Genomic DNA, 15655 nt, shown 5'->3' on the forward strand with positions numbered 1-15655 from the left:
TGTAAACTACAGCCCAGATGACCGACGTGAGCAGCCTACTGAATGGATGAATGGATGGATGAATCAAGTTCCCAGTGTGTGACCCTGAATGGGCTGTAGAAGAGCAGAGACGTTAGCCCACTCTGATCCATTATCCCGTTTAAGGATTCGATCATTTCAGCTGCACAACGTCCCCCTGCACGGCCGGAGCCTCCGCCCTTTAGAAATGACTTTACACACCAGGATCCGTCTGCTGCGTGCGTTTGACAGTGTGTCTCTTCTCTCACCAATGACAAGCTACGCATTTATGGGTTTCCATGGTTACAGTACTTCCTGCGTTCAGAACCGACGAAAATTTGGGGCGGCAGTAGCTCAGTCCATAGGTGACTTGGCTGGGGACCGGAGGGTGGATGGTTTGAGTCCCTGTATGGAGCGTGGACTGGTGGCTGGAGAGGTGCAAGTCCATCTCCTGGGCACTGCCGAGGTGCTGTTGAGCAAGGCACCGAACCCCCAACTGCTAGGGGCGCCGGTCACTGGCAGCCCCCTCGCTCTGACATCTCTCCATTAGTTGTGTGTGTGTGTGTGTGTGTGTGTGTGTGTGTGTGTAGAGATGGAATGTGAAATAGAAATATATTTGTTCCACCATTTCAATTATTTCTTTTTAGATGTGGTCTAAAAATACATTTGTTCGATTTTGAATAATTTAGGGTATGTGTGTGTGTGTGTGCGTGTGCGTGCGTGTGTGTGTGTGTGTGTGTGGTTACATGCACCCCCCCGGATCTGCACCCGTGCAACGAAAGGCTTCCCGTTGCTTTCATGCACATGAATCCACCCCCCCTTGAATCGGGACCCCAGTCCCCGTTGGTAGCCTACAGCGCCTCAATTTCCCAGAATGCATCGCTCCCAGTACACCCGCCATATTGCCTTCGCCTAAACGCGCTGGCTGGATCGGCTCATACACACAACTGGAAAATGTAAGTACATAAACATCATATTTTATGCAAGCTAGGACTATATCCTTTATATGACTGTATTTGTGTATCACTGACCGTTCGTGTACGAGTCTGCTGCTGTGTAAACGCCTCAAATAGGGCACGCAAGAGTCCTCGGCACACTGGAGCGTCGGCTCGGCTCGGCTCTGTTGTTGTTTTCTGTCACAGAGACAAATTACATTCACGACTCCCTCGCTGTAGTTTACACATTAGCTCCTTTGTGCCATTTGTTCTAATATTAAAAATTATTTCCGCGTGTTTGTGTGGTCTTTATTATCTGTCTGCTCCATACGTGCTGTAGCTAAAGCTGTGTTTTCTCTCTAATGCTAGCGTTACGAAGAATAGCTAGCGTCTGTGGTAGCTAGCTAGCTAGCTAGTTAGCATTAGCCGAGAGCCCCCTACGGATTTTACACGATACCTGTGCGCGGGGTCTGTCTATTAACTGCCACCGATGAGCTATGTCAATAATGTGGATTTAATAAAAAGCCACTTAACAGTCACACTTGGTGTCGCGCTAGCTAGTAAAACAAGATAACACTGCTAATAACCGCAGACAGCATGTATCTGTATCGGCTCAGTAACGTCACGTTGGCTGAGTTACGGTCTGCAGCGACGTGCATTCATACGTGCCGTTCAACGTGCGTTCATTTCCGTTGTTGTTTTTGTTTTTCTGGACATTTGATGAAATGATGTGATGAAAGATAACGCGCATCAATTTGCCTTCAAACTGCATTTAACACGGACCCACCCCCACAGTCGCCTCTTGTCTGTCACATGAAGGCAGCATGGCCACACACACACACACACACACACACTAGTTTAGGTTTAGTTTAGATAGTAAATATATATAAATGTGTGAAAAAACAAAATGATCATGCATTAATGGGCAATCGTAAAGAAAAGGAAACAAAAAAACAGAGAAAAATAAATGTACAATAACAAACATATCCGAAAAGGAGTGGGGAGAAGTGTAAACTGATTTAATTCCACCCCTTTTTAATAAATATTACTGAAATAAGACGTACTGCAATATTTTGCCTTCTATCTACAGTATATAGTAATAATAACAATAACAATAACTTCCATTTGTCATTCTTCAATTATCCTTGTTCTGTATGTAACAAAGCATAATTCTATTACAAAGATATTTATCTGAATAAAATATTACATTATTCTTTATATTGTTATAATATATAACATACATACACACGGACGTACACCGCGCCCCGGGCTTTAGGGTACTTGTCCCCCCCTCCCTCTCCCTCCGCGCCCCAGGCCCGTTTGTGCTCACACTACCTGGGCCTCGCGCAAATGCTTCTTGCTGCCTATACGTCATCACGCTGTAACACGTCACACGCATTGATGACGTCATGGCGATGCGTCTCTTTGTTTCCAAATCTTTCCGTAGACCTCAGAGTTTTTGTGCGTCTTGTCGACTGTTTTTGAATCTTTTCATCGACCAAATCTGCAGTAAACACTCCACCTCCGCATCACACCAACGTGAACCTTTCACCGCCATTGTTTGAAATGTCCGCGCATGGTCCCTCCTTCTATTTTCTATGTCCCAACAGGCGCACAGGAAATGACCTCAGAACCGCCGTAGGCCTCGTGCTCGTACACGTGCGCACGCTCGTGCTCGTACACGTGCAAACTCGATCTACAAAAGCCCAGCTCTCTCAGACGGGTCGTGGACGGCCAGCTGGCCGCAGTAATGCGCGGAGCGGTTGCACTCAAACTGGTCAAACGCACTAGGCTTTAGCCGAAAAACCTGTTTTGGCGCGGTGCGGAAGGACAGTGTGAGTGCGCCCTAATTTTCACCAGCTGTTGAAATGGATTGAGTTTTTACACTATGCTATGCTCTTCTGTCTTGCTGTCAGTGTCTCGCATAGCAGTTGTTGTAAATTGTAAAGCCCTAAGTCCCTATAAGTCAAGTCCACTAATGTTTGTCACCAAAAACTCATTACACGCTGGATTTCCAAGACCATGTAATTTTGTTTTTGTCTGTTCCAGTGATGCAGTCATGACTCAGACAGTTCAGACCAACGGGGTTCAACCCCTCAGTAAGACCTGGGAGCTGAGTCTGTACGAGCTCCAGAGAACTCCACAGGTAACAATTCATAGTATTTCATTTCATCCACATAAGGGACTTACCCAAATCGGGTTTGCCTTCATTTGTTTTTTTTTAACTGCTTTTGATCAATCACACAATACACTGGAGATCAAAATTAAGAGAACAAAGTATTAATTCTGGATTTATTTGACTTATAGAACATGGTAGTTCAGCAGGGGTATAGCCACAGCTGATATTCTATCAAACATTACAGATTAAATCATGTATAAATCATTTATTCTCTAATTGTGATCTCCACTGTATATGGATCTAACTGGGGATATGATAAGTTAACTTATTTGAGGTGGTAAATAGCCTGGTTTTGTTTTTAACCTGTATATTATCTCGCCATATATTAAAATGACGCCTCTTTAGTCACTGTGGTTGTAAGACTTTATACCTAAACATCAACAAAGCCATCATCGATCTTGCACCCCTCCGCAGACAGACATATCTTTGTGTATACTAACCTTCACCTGGATCTGTTTCGTACTGGCACAGGAGGCTATAACAGATGGACTGGAAATTGCAGTGTCCCCGAGGTCCTTGCACAGCGAACTGATGTGTCCCATCTGCCTGGACATGTTGAAGAACACAATGACAACCAAAGAATGTCTGCACCGTTTCTGCGCTGATTGTATCATCACAGCTTTAAGATCTGGGTGAGTTTAAACATGCAGCAGAACCCGGGGCCGCCCTCTGGGTCCCCGCGCTGGCGTTCAGGTCTCTCGTCATCTCACCTGAGGGCGGTGACACCGGCGACTTCAGTGACCTGCATGTCGGGGCTGTACGGACTGAGTAGTGGTGACCTCAGGAGAGGGAGAGCATCAGACATGGGGCTCATCCCATTATCTTATATCACATCTCTGTTTCCTTACCTTTTGTTTTAGCTCTGCCGTTGTAAGATTCAAGGACAGAAGGTTGGGGAATGGGACATCTTTTTATTTTCTTTATTCCATGTGCATAGCTGTATCACCTGTCACTGGGCTTAACCATAGACTGTATAAAAGATGGACGTAGCCGCCGTTGGGGTCCGTTCTCTGAACTTGATCCAATCATACTCGCGTATAGGAGTCACCATCTTGTCAGACGTTGACGCCGCCTCAGTTCCTCTTACCTAAAAAGGGCATGTACACAACGTTGGGGGGGTGTGTGTGTGGGGGGGGGTGGTATGTCCATCTGGCTGAAGTTTACCTCTGAGGCGAAGTGAGGGCCAGAGGCTAGCTGTCACTCAAGGCCACGCCCCTAATTATTAATATACTTTAACCTCCAATAAAACAGTGTTGTCATGGAGATATGACCTAAACATACAGACTAGAATGGTTTTTGTCCCAGGCCTCAAACAGGTTTAATGATGCTGTGTAAACGGCCTGTTTAACATGGGGGTCAATGAGAAACTGCTCTATCATGAAACCTGCCCCTAGTGGACACTCAGAGAACTGACGTTGTTTGCACTTGGAAGTGGCTGTGGCTAAAGTTCCCAGTGTTGCCTGAAGCACCTTTGCTTATTCAGGTTCGACTCACTGTAACTGCATTGTTTGGTTTAAACGTACCAACACAGATGCATTTTAAATGTGTGCATTTGTAATAGCCGTCCACGTCGTTGCATTAGCCGTATTGTTTCAGTTTATGATATCGATGAACGCTTCATGTGTCTGTCTTCGCAGTAATAAAGAGTGTCCTACCTGTCGTAAGAAGCTGGTGTCCAAGAGGTCGCTGCGTCCAGACCCAAATTTTGATGCTCTCATTAGTAAGTAACCACAAGAGATTAAAGGGCATGTACCACTACACGAAAGTCCTGGTTGCACCGAAAATTGATCCTAATAATTAATCTCATTTCAGGCAAGATTTATCCAAGCCGCGACGAGTACGAAGCCCACCAAGAGAGAGTGTTGGCTCGCATTAGCAAACACAATAACCAGCAAGCCCTGTCCCACAGCATAGAGGAGGGGCTGAAGATACAGGCCATGACCAGGTAAACGCACATCTCATCTCACAAATGTAACGCAAATACAACGGTCAAAGTGTCTTCTCTAATAAATGGAATTTGCGTTTGTTCCTGTCAGACTGCAGCGCGGTAAGAGACACACAGTGGAGAACGGTAGTGGAGCTGAAGACAACGGAGACTCCTCCCACTGTAGCAACGCGTCTGTCCACAGCAACCAGGTATGTTGATGCGTATGATGTTTCACACACACACCAAACGTGATGGTATGGATGCATTTTGTGTCCCAGCTGCAAACTTTGACATTAAAGTGAATGCAACAAGCAAAGGAAGTGTTAAACCTTAGAAACACTGCTAATAGTGAGGCCAGTGAAGGTATCCAGTGTTTTTAGACCAGTGTAATGATGACACCCTGGAAGACACTGCTGTGCATTACCAGGAAGCAGGGTAATCACTGTCACAACTGCCAAAATAAAAGCTCTGTTATTGAACATTTTGAGCAGGAGGCCGGCCCCAGCATTAAGCGCACCAAGACGAGCGACGACAGCGGTTTGGACATGGATAACGCTGCTGAGAACGGGGGCGGGGACTCTGTCATCGATGGTGGCGCCAGCGAAATAGAACTGGTGTTTAGGCCACATCCCACCCTAATGGAGAAGGACGACGGTCACAACAGGTACTGTCACACACACACACACACACACACACACACACACACACACACACAGCATTAACCCTAGAACACTGACCTCGGTTGATTCGCTCCTGAACTTAATCTGAAGGCCGGGGCACAATCATAAATATTCTCATTTTCACAGTGGTGGATCGTAAGCAGGTTGTAAGAAGAGCTTTAAAATGCAAAAAAGAAGAAACGGCAGCAGGAGACAAAAACTATAACGTAGGGAATTCTTGATCAGCAGATGAACAGCCTGTTTCAGTTTAAGGGCCCACTCACACTGTCCTTCCGCACCGCGCCCCGGGCTTTAGGGTACTTGTCTCCTGGATGGACAGTGAGAAAAGAGTCATGGCTGTCATGTCGTGGTGCTTTGCTAGAAGCTGCTCAAATATGAAATCGGATTAGAGCGGCCAGTGTCTGTACTGAGTTGGTAGAAATGTTAACAGTTAAACGTGTAACTGTTAACTGACAATAAGCTTCAGCACTAGCAAATCAGGTTTTAGCTGTGTGTGTGTGCCTGACCTACTCTCTGCTGTAAGCCCCGTCCAACAGTTGGTCATAAGAGTCCTACACACGGAGTATGCAAGGCGGACACACAGCTGACCACCTCACAGGTGGACGCAGTGGAGACAGGCTCAGACACACACTCCGCTGACAGCTGCGGAGATGTATTGGTTGTTGTGGACTCAAGCGTGGTTCCAGGAAAGTAACCACTTTCCTAGAGCCGCAGCCGCATGTGTCCACATCATGGCTGCACGGCCGGTGCAGGTCCGCAGCTGTCTGTGGAATGCAGAAAATATGACCGAGCCTCCTGGAGGTCTGAGCTGGGACCCAGTTGCCTGCGTGTCTGTTAACAGTTAACAGTAGCATCCCTATGAGACAGCTGTAGGAATCTAAATGGATCATATTTCAATACAAAATTGTATTTCACGTGCTTCTCTGCTGTAAAGACTTTCTAAAAATCAATCTGGATGTTCCCAAAATGGATTTGCTCTGGCAGTCTGATCAAGGCCTTAAACACTTGTAAACTGTACCTGGCTGCTTATTTACAAACGTTTGAATGTGGGACCCTTGAATATGCGCTCTGAGCGATCCAACACAACTGGACAGCTCGAACGACAGGGGTAAACGCTCTCAAAGCATTGAGGACACATTGATATCGGATGTCAAAAACCACTTTCGGAGGTGTTTCAGGCCAATCACGGTGGCCACATTCAGATAGTAATGAGAATTGGTATGTGACTCATTATGGGCCGCCTACTCAACTGAGCACTCATGGGCTGTCCACGACGTCTGAGCCTGTAGCTCCGAGGATTTGGGCTGTTTTTGTATTTTTAAAAATTGTTATACTGAAAGTTTTTCCTATGTCAGACAGACTGACATGAGAAAAACTGCTGAACGCTTGCCCGACCAAATGAAAAAAGTCTCTATGTGTGTGTGTGTGTGTGTGTGTGTGTGTCTGCAGTGTGGAGTTTGTCCCTCGCTACATTAAGACGTCTGGTAACGCCACGGTGGATCACCTGTCTAAATACCTGGCTGTCAGACTGGCTCTGGAGGAGCTGAGAAGAAACGCAGAGGCCAGTCCTGTGAATGTGGAGGCAGCTTCAGAGAAACAGTACACCATCTACATACCTACTGCTGGAAACCAGTTCACTGTGAGTATACACACACACACACACGCACACACCAACAACTACACTCACCCTGTGTGATTAGTGGCCTCATATTTTCAATCTGAACCACTGTACATGAATGCACCATTCCTTACAATTCAGTGGGACTGCCGAAAACTCCCATTGTTCTCTGTTTACATGCAAACGTGCGACCAGAGTTTTTCAAAAATCTCCACTCTGACCGAAGTTTTAAAAAAGATTTAGAGGCGAATTCTCCGTTTTTCATGTACGTGTAAACTGGGCTCGGTGCTGCGTGCGGAGAAAGTGAAGGTACAGCCCCGGGTCACGCATGTTTCAACTCTGTCCACAGGTTCTGAACGGTTCCTTCTCCCTGGAGCTGGTCAGCGAAAAGTACTGGAAGGTGAACAAACCCATGGAGCTCTACTTCGCTCCTACTAAAGAACACAAGTAGACACACACATCCAAACACACACACACATGCATATACACATACACACGCATACACACTCACCAGTAGAAGTAAACATGGACTTGGCTACACCCTGCGCACACACACACACACACACACACAGACGAGAGGAGAGGAACGTGTGTGTCTGAAGGAGAGGAGAGGGGTTGGTGGAACCCTCTAAAGGACTCATGTAAAAAGAAGAAACTTTGTTTTATATTCTCTGTATCTTCCTCTGTGTCTCTTTCTATCTTTCTCTGTAGAAGGTAGCAGATCAGAACAGCAGCCAGCTGGTAAATGTGAGCGCTAATGCTAACGGGCTGCTAACAGAATTTGCCCGGGGTTAGGGTCCGTTCAGTGTGAACCAGCCATGCTTTGTTTTTCCACATGAAACGTTGTATTATACTGTATACGTCCTCCGCAAAGGCCCCTTGATGCTGTGAGATTTTGGTACGGTAGCAGACAAACGAGGTGAAATCTTTGGTCTTCGACACCCAAAACCCTGGTCCTGGATCTCACAGGGAGACACGTAAGACCACCTGTGTTAGACGATGTGCTTCCCGTTCACACCAGCACGTGTCCAGTAGACTCGAATGGTCATGTGATACGGGTTTTCAGGCGTGTTCATATGGACGCAGATTGTTTCTGATACGGAGCTTAAGCGATCGTGTGGACGCGGCCCCTTTTTGTTTGGAAACGACCTTTTGGAAGGAAAACCTAGTGACGTGGATGGAGCCTGAGTGTAGAGGGGCCTTTGAGAGAGTACCTGTTAAATCATCTGTTACACACTACTACACAAACTGTGCGTTCACACTGACACACCTGACCAGCAGCGGGCAGCGCAAGAATATCCGACTGCATCTATAAAGTGATATGAAGCTACAAAGAACGCCTCGGGCAAATCGTTTCGTTTTTGTGGGTGTTTTTTTCCGATAATGTTGTAAGAGTTCTCTAAACTGTTTTGTTTTTGTTTTTTTACATGTCTTTGAAATAAAACTAGAGAACAGTGAAGGTTTGAATGGCTGCAGTCTTTTTGTGAGGGAAGGCTGCCGTCTTAAGCTGGGGGGTGTTGGCTGTCGATCTGTTGCCTGTAGAAACAAACTGTCCTGATATCTGTGACTGCTCTCTATGGCTTGTTCTTTTATAAATGTATTTTGTAACATGGAGAGGAAGGAGTGTGTTTGATTGGAGGAGGGGGGGGGGGTATTTTTGCAGCACCATGGACATTCAGACCATTGAAGTATTCACCGTTTCCACAAACCTCCTCCCTTTGCTGTTGGATCACCCGACTCCTCAGTGGAAGGGGACGAAGGATCACCTCTCAGATGTACGGACCGGGCCCGAGCATGACGCCCAAACCGTCTTCATCCACAGCTCAGATGGGACGTCCAACAATACACGAGCGAACGTGTGTTTTTCACGTGTTTGGGACACATTGTAGGGGTTTGTTTCGATGTTTTAATACTCTGTTTCAGTCTCCATGTAGCTGGGTGAGGGAACTGGTGACGATTAAAGTGCGTGAGTGGCTGTGAAGGCCCACATGTTTGTACTATGAATGCCCCGTTCTGGTCCCGCCTTATTTCACTCTGCATCTCATTTGGTACGTGGTGACGCCCACGAGAACCCTGAGAGGACAAAGCTCAACCATTACACCAGAACACGCTTCCAACACGCACAAGCGGCCAAAGGTTTCCTCAGGAGGGGGGCTGGAGTCTCCCTTAGAGAGCGGGGGAGAAGTTCAGCATCCGTGAGGAACTCGGAGTAGAGCCGCTGCTCCTTTGCGTTGAAAGGAGCCAGTTGAGGTGGTTCAGGATCATCTGGTAAGGATGAACCCTGGGCGCCTCCCTAGGGAGGTGTTCCAGGCACGTCCAGCTGGGAGGAGGCCTCGGGGAAGACCCAGGACCAGGTGGAGAGATTAGATCTCCACACTGGCCTGGGAACGCCTCAGGATCCCCCAGTTAGAGCTGGTTAATGTGGCCCGGGAAAGGGAAGTTTGGGGTCCCCTGCTGGAGCTGCTGCCCCCACGACCCGACCCATGTACACTTGCTGATCTGCGCTTCTTTTTTAAAAAAAAAAAAGTTTCCAAAGGGAGACTTTTTCACGCTTCCATTAGAAAAGTAGTTTCAGGGTACAATTCAAATAGTTTGACCCCAAATCAACCTGTTTTCATTCATGTAAGAGTCATTTGGAACTGATAATTATAATAATGTATAATACTGTATTCCCTGATATTATCTTCAGTTATCGTGAGTGAAAATCTCACACTGTTGGAACCCTATTATGAATCTAGCTGACTGTGCACTGTTCCTGTTTAAAACATGAATAGCGGGCAACATTTCATCATTTCAACATCTTTGTTATCTGGGAGCCTGGGCACAATATAATCAAATATACACATAGGCTTCAGGTGATTGCTTTACTGCTTTAGAGGCTTAAATGATCAGGAGAAGTGCATCAGAGCCCCGGCTTTAGTACTTTATTTTGTTGCTATAATATAAAAAAACAATATAAGCAGAAGAACCTGACAGCCAGGCTGCACACAACCGTGTGTGTGAGTAGAAAAAAACAAACAATAAACAAAGTTAGAAAGATAAGGGGGAGAAAAAGAAGTCCAATCCCAGCATGCACTGGGCAAAAGGCATGACAGTCCACCCGAGAACAGCTTGTTTTCCAGTGAGAAGAACAATCACAGCACTTCACTGTTCGTGAATGCTGAAGTGAAAAATGAAACACACGCAATTTAAAGAGCACAGGAGTCTTTTCTGGAGGTCAGTACGTTGGTTACCGTCCGGTCGCGTGGGGAGTTAAAAGTGTGAAATAGAAAGAAAGTACAGTACAGTCGATAAGCGTAAGGCTGCGAAACCCAGATGAGACGCTCCTTCGAGCTGGGAGAGAATGAGAAAAGCTCGGCCCGACCAAGAACAGTTGGCACCATTTCCTCCACCTGGATGACTCAGAGAAGGAGGCGGAGCCAGCAGAGTTAGAGAGGAGCCTTCTCCGCGTGGCACCGACAGTCTGAGGTGCCAGCACCCCCCTGCCTGACTGCCACCACTTCCCGATTCCAGCGTGAATGAAATGATGAACGCAGAAAAAGCAGAGGAAAGAAGTGAAGACGAAGAGAGCACTCGGCTTCAGTGGAGAAAGAAACAGGGATCCTGTCCGCGAACAGAACGCCGCACTCGGCCGTACTCGAATCACAGACGGGCTCTGAGGATCAGACGGTCTTTCTGGCAGTCAGCACTCGAACTATGGAGCCCACTCCTCCCACCGCCAGAGCCTATGGACACACACACACATTAAAGGTTGATATCAGGTGCAGAGCGCACTGTGCACTGACCATTCATGCCGTACAGTGCCTATAGAAAGTCATGATACCCCTTTGAAATAGTCCCTTTTTTTGTGTTACAGCCTGAGATGATAAATGTGATTGGTTCAAAGAAATATAGGAACGGCCCAAAGCGTTTCCTGTTCCATGTAAACTCGTGCAGCCAGTCCACACTGCAGCACTGGAGTGTGTTCTGGCAAAGGGAGACTATTGAAGGTGAGACAAACGTTTTACTGAGCGGAAGAATGAATGAACATTTCAGAGGTGAACACCTTCAATCCAATGGTTTAGGGCGCACTCACACTGTTCCCCCGCACCGTGCCCCGTGCTTTAGGGTCCTTGTCCCCCCCTCCAGGCCCGTTTGTACTCACACTACCTGGGCCTCGGAGAATGCTTCTTGCTGTCTATACGTCATCACGCCGTAACACGTCACACGCATTGATGACGTTATCGCAATGCGTCCCTTTGTTTACAAATCTTTCCATAGACCTCGGCGTTTTTGTGCGTCTAGTCGACTGTTTTTGAACGGTCGACAGCTGGCCGCAGTTATGCGCGGAGCACAAGGCTTTAGCCGAAAAACCTGTTTTGGCCCGGTGCGGAAGGACAGTGTGAGTGCGACCTGTGACACTGGAGCTCAGAAATTCAGTTGCTGAGTCAAATGCTTTCATAACCTTTAATAACGCTGAGCATGACTCTGGAAATAGTGCAGATGAGATGTAAAAACCGCGCGATACATCCAATACGTGAACTTCACACAGGTGATGCAGAGCGGTAGTGTGAGAAAAGCTTCCGTACCCTCTCATGTGGAATGTGTATGAGCTTAACTGGTATTACGGCTCTTACCTTTTCATGCCACTGCAGCAGCACGGCGCTGCTGTTGTCAGAGGGGGTCTCGAAGCCTCTGTAGATGTATTTCATCAGCAGGTCCACTCCAGCTTTATCCAGTGAGCCCACAGCCTTCTCTATGTCACTGCTCTTAAAGCTGCTCAGCACTCTGACCACCAGCAGCTCTGCTCGCTCCTACACACACACACACACACAGTACTGTAAATCAAACATCATGTATTTAAACAGGAGTTTAAGTTAAAAGAAGAAGTTAACTGCATACAAATAGATATTACAGACACGTTTTGTTTAACAATGTGATACAAGAGGATGTCCACACTCATAGTGAAGAGGTATTTTCTCTATCTCCTTCTGAGAGCAGCAGTTATTCACAAACAATAACATACCTTGGCGCTCTGGTTCTTGGTGTTGATTGGAGGATTCTTGAGCACGGCATGGAGAGCTGCATTCATGTTCCCCTTGCAAAACAAGTCAAGGACGACAATTCCACAGTACAGTCACACACACACACGCATGCACGTACAGCACAAAGACACTGTGAACGACCACGACAAAGTCTTAGCTTCCTCCTGAGAGGCATCGTTGCTTCTCACCCTTAAAAAGTCTACTGTAGGACGGCCGGTGGAACAGTGGTCAGAGCGGCCGCCCCATGTAAAGAGGCTGAAGGTCCTCGAGGCAGAGGCAGCGGGTTCGACTCCAAGGACTGCTCTGACAACGGCACACATTGCAATACATGTCTCCCATGTACAGACACCTGCAGCTATTACTGTTACTGTCCAGTTTCCAGATGTTTTCCTCCTCCTCTTCCGGTTCTGCTTTTTCTTCTTCTTCTTCTTGTTTATTGGTGGGTTGCAACCATAACTTCCTGTGGTGCACACCGCCACCAGCTGGATTAGAGTATGTAACACTACCGTCTATGTCTTTTTACATCAAAAGAAAGAGGTGACTTGGCTGGGAACTGGAGGGTCGCTGGTTCGAGTCCCTGTGTGGACCATGAATGGAGCGTGGACTGGTGACAAACTCGGGGATAAAGTCTGGTTAAGTGAAGTGAAGTTAGCTATGAACTCATTTTACAGACAACCAGCTCAGCGACCGCACCCTCCTGTGCACTGACACCCGGAAACGCTGCTCTGACAGCGGCACACATTGCAACACACGTCTCCCATGTCTCACACAACATGACTAATATTCAAACGCTTCAGAACAGACATATTTAGTATTAAATTATGTATCAAATGCCACTCGTTCAGCCCTGAGTCCTTTTGTAGGTGAACGGGACAGGACGTGTTATGGTGTTGTGAGCTAGCTCGCGCCCTGTCCGAAAAGGCATTTAACGGTAACGTCACGTGAAGGTAAATGATATTATCCGAAAAGACATTTAACGTTAATGTCGCTTGAAGTTAAAGGATATTATCTGAAAAGACATTTGACGTTACCGTCGCTTGCAGGTAAAGGATATTGTCTGAGCAGGCCGTCTACTTCCGCTTCGTCCGGCCCGCCCTGGTTCTCTCCGCCGTCTTCCTCGTCCACAAACTTATTCTCGTCATATTCATCAACGTCTACTTTTCTAAACCGGTCGGAAAGTGCACTTTTAGACATTTTGGACGAGATAATAAAGATTGTTCTTCGCAAAAACGAGTGTTATGGTCAGCAGACAGCAGCAGCTATTACTGTTACCGGTTTCCGCCCCCTCTTCCGGTTCTGCTTCTTCTTCTTCCGGTTCTGCTTCTTCTTCTTCTTGTTTATTGGCGGCGTTGCAACCATAACTTCCTGTGGTGCACACCGCCACCAACTGGATGGGAGTATGTAACACAACATACTCCCATCATCCCACACAAAATAAGATAAAAAATAGCAAAAATAAGCAATAAAGTTAAATTTAAAAGGGGAAGAAATAGAAATAGACATAGAATAGAATTACTTTAATGATCCCATACTGGGAAATGACTTTGTTACAGCAGCAGTGGGTCAGCAAATAAAAACTTTATACCTAACATGAATAGAATGCAATATATACATAGTGCATATATACAGTGCACAGTGTGCTATAAACAATAAACAATAATAATATAAACAAAACAAAAAAACAACAAAAAAAAAACAGTAGAGAGAGAAAATGTTAGGATGCAGCGTCTGTATCTGGGCAACAGCGGAGTAGATGATGTCACATTTTTCTTGTTTTGTTTGTTTTTAATAAAATAATATGGAGTGAATAAATATGAGTAGATGTGACCAAATAGTGCAAAAACAGAAGTGACCTTAGTACAGGCATGTTGCACAGTGCAGGGTACAGGAGGAGGTCAATAGTCAATAGTCTATATAAAGAAAGAGGAAATCAAATAAATAGGTAAACAAATAAACAAATAGATCATAAATCAAAAAAAAGAAGGGGGGGGGTGTTAAGTTATATAAACACTTAAATAAATCATTCTAGATAACCTGCTGAGTGCCTTCAGGGCGGCAGTAGCTCAGTCCATAGGTGACTTGGCTGGGAACTGGAGGGTCGCTGGGACCATGAATGGAGCGTGGACTGGTGGCTGGAGAGGCCTGTTTTAGTTTTATTTTAAATTGCCTTTCAAGATGAAATGTCATTTCTTGGTATTGGATTTGATCAAATAAATTTCCCCAGAAAATGCGACTTACACTCGAGTACAACTTATAGATGTATTTTTCCTTCTTTATTTTGCATTTTCGGCCGGTGAGACTTTTACTCCGGAGCGACTTATAATCCGAAAAATACGATACAGTTAGATCTTCCACTCTGTCGCACATTCACAGACGGTCACTGTGCCGCTGTCCTCGTCCCTCGACCTGCACTGCCTCTACAACATTTTCTGAGCCGCCCAGAACCCGAAGCCCACTGCTAACAGACCCCCCACCACTTTACAGCCGGTATAAAGGATCCTGGATTTCATTGTGTCCACTTGTTCCGTGAGAGAGGATATTTCTTCTTTGGCAGAGTCCAGCTCTTCCTGGAGATCCCGTACTGTAGTCTGCAGAGAGGTTATCTGGACTCCTTTAAGTTGCAGCTCTTTCTGTAGAGCGATGATCTGGAGGACTCTGGACTCGGTGGCCCTGTGCCAGCCCTCCACATGTTCAATGGAGTAGGCTTTCTTGGGCTCTTCTTCCATGGTTTTTCCCGTGCGTAACTTCAAATTACAGCTTGAATTATAATTTAAATCGTCCACAGCTGTGAGTGAGTGCCTGCAAGATCTGAGAAGCCTGTGACATCATCATCAAGGAGTATGATGTCATGTCAACCCTTTGATGATGCAAGCAGAACTCATTTAGGCTCCACCCACAGGAAAACAAATTTCATCTCTCATCTCATCTTCAGCCTCTTATCCGGGGTCGGGTCTCGGGGGCAGCAGCTTTAGCAGGGGACCCCAAACTTCCCTTTCCCGGGCCACATTAACCAGCTCTAACTGGGGGATCCTGAGGCGTTCCCAGGCCAGTGTGGAGATCTAATCTCTCCACCTGGTCCTGGGTCTTCCCCGAGGCCTCCTCCCAGCTGGACGTGCCTGGAACACCTCCCTAGGGAGGTGCCCAGGGGGCATTTTTGGGATTGTAAGATCCAAATGACACATTTTGAGCGCGACTTCACAAAAATCAGCACACTTTCATCAGGTCTCCTCAATGTGGGTGGATGTTATGAAGGGAGAGAGCCTCTTCCTCCCTCCGTCCTCTATCGTGATGACCA

The 15655-nt window shown here is 46.5% G+C and overlaps 2 protein-coding genes across 3 annotated transcripts; one reads left to right on the forward strand and one right to left on the reverse strand.

Annotated features, from left to right (window-relative positions):
- The first annotated feature begins 904 nt into the window (after window positions 1-904).
- On the forward strand, window positions 905-8911 carry rnf2 (ring finger protein 2). Of its 2 annotated transcripts, none has more exons than XM_083929132.1 (9): window positions 905-953; window positions 2982-3078; window positions 3583-3743; window positions 4749-4831; window positions 4924-5056; window positions 5148-5247; window positions 5530-5702; window positions 7168-7357; window positions 7686-8911. In XM_083929132.1, the coding sequence occupies exons 2-9, from the start codon at window positions 2992-2994 to the stop codon at window positions 7785-7787; spliced, it is 1029 nt and encodes a 342-aa protein (XP_083785258.1). In that variant the 5' UTR covers window positions 905-953; window positions 2982-2991; the 3' UTR covers window positions 7788-8911. The 2 variants fall into 2 exon arrangements, with proteins under 2 accessions (XP_083785258.1, XP_083785257.1); XM_083929131.1 differs by having other exon boundaries at window positions 2982-3077; window positions 3576-3743.
- A 1334-nt stretch (window positions 8912-10245) lies between these two features.
- On the reverse strand, window positions 10246-13653 carry LOC310957464 (actin-related protein 2/3 complex subunit 5-like). The gene is made up of 4 exons (XM_083928037.1): window positions 13387-13653; window positions 12342-12413; window positions 11953-12129; window positions 10246-11061 (listed from the first exon to the last, which is right to left on the reverse strand). The coding sequence occupies exons 1-4, from the start codon at window positions 13552-13554 to the stop codon at window positions 10999-11001; spliced, it is 480 nt and encodes a 159-aa protein (XP_083784163.1). The 5' UTR covers window positions 13555-13653; the 3' UTR covers window positions 10246-10998.
- Window positions 13654-15655: the final 2002 nt, after the last annotated feature.

This window comes from Echiichthys vipera (genome assembly GCF_963691815.1).
Source record: "Echiichthys vipera genome assembly, chromosome: 15".
Taxonomy (NCBI): Eukaryota; Metazoa; Chordata; class Actinopteri; order Perciformes; family Trachinidae; genus Echiichthys; species Echiichthys vipera.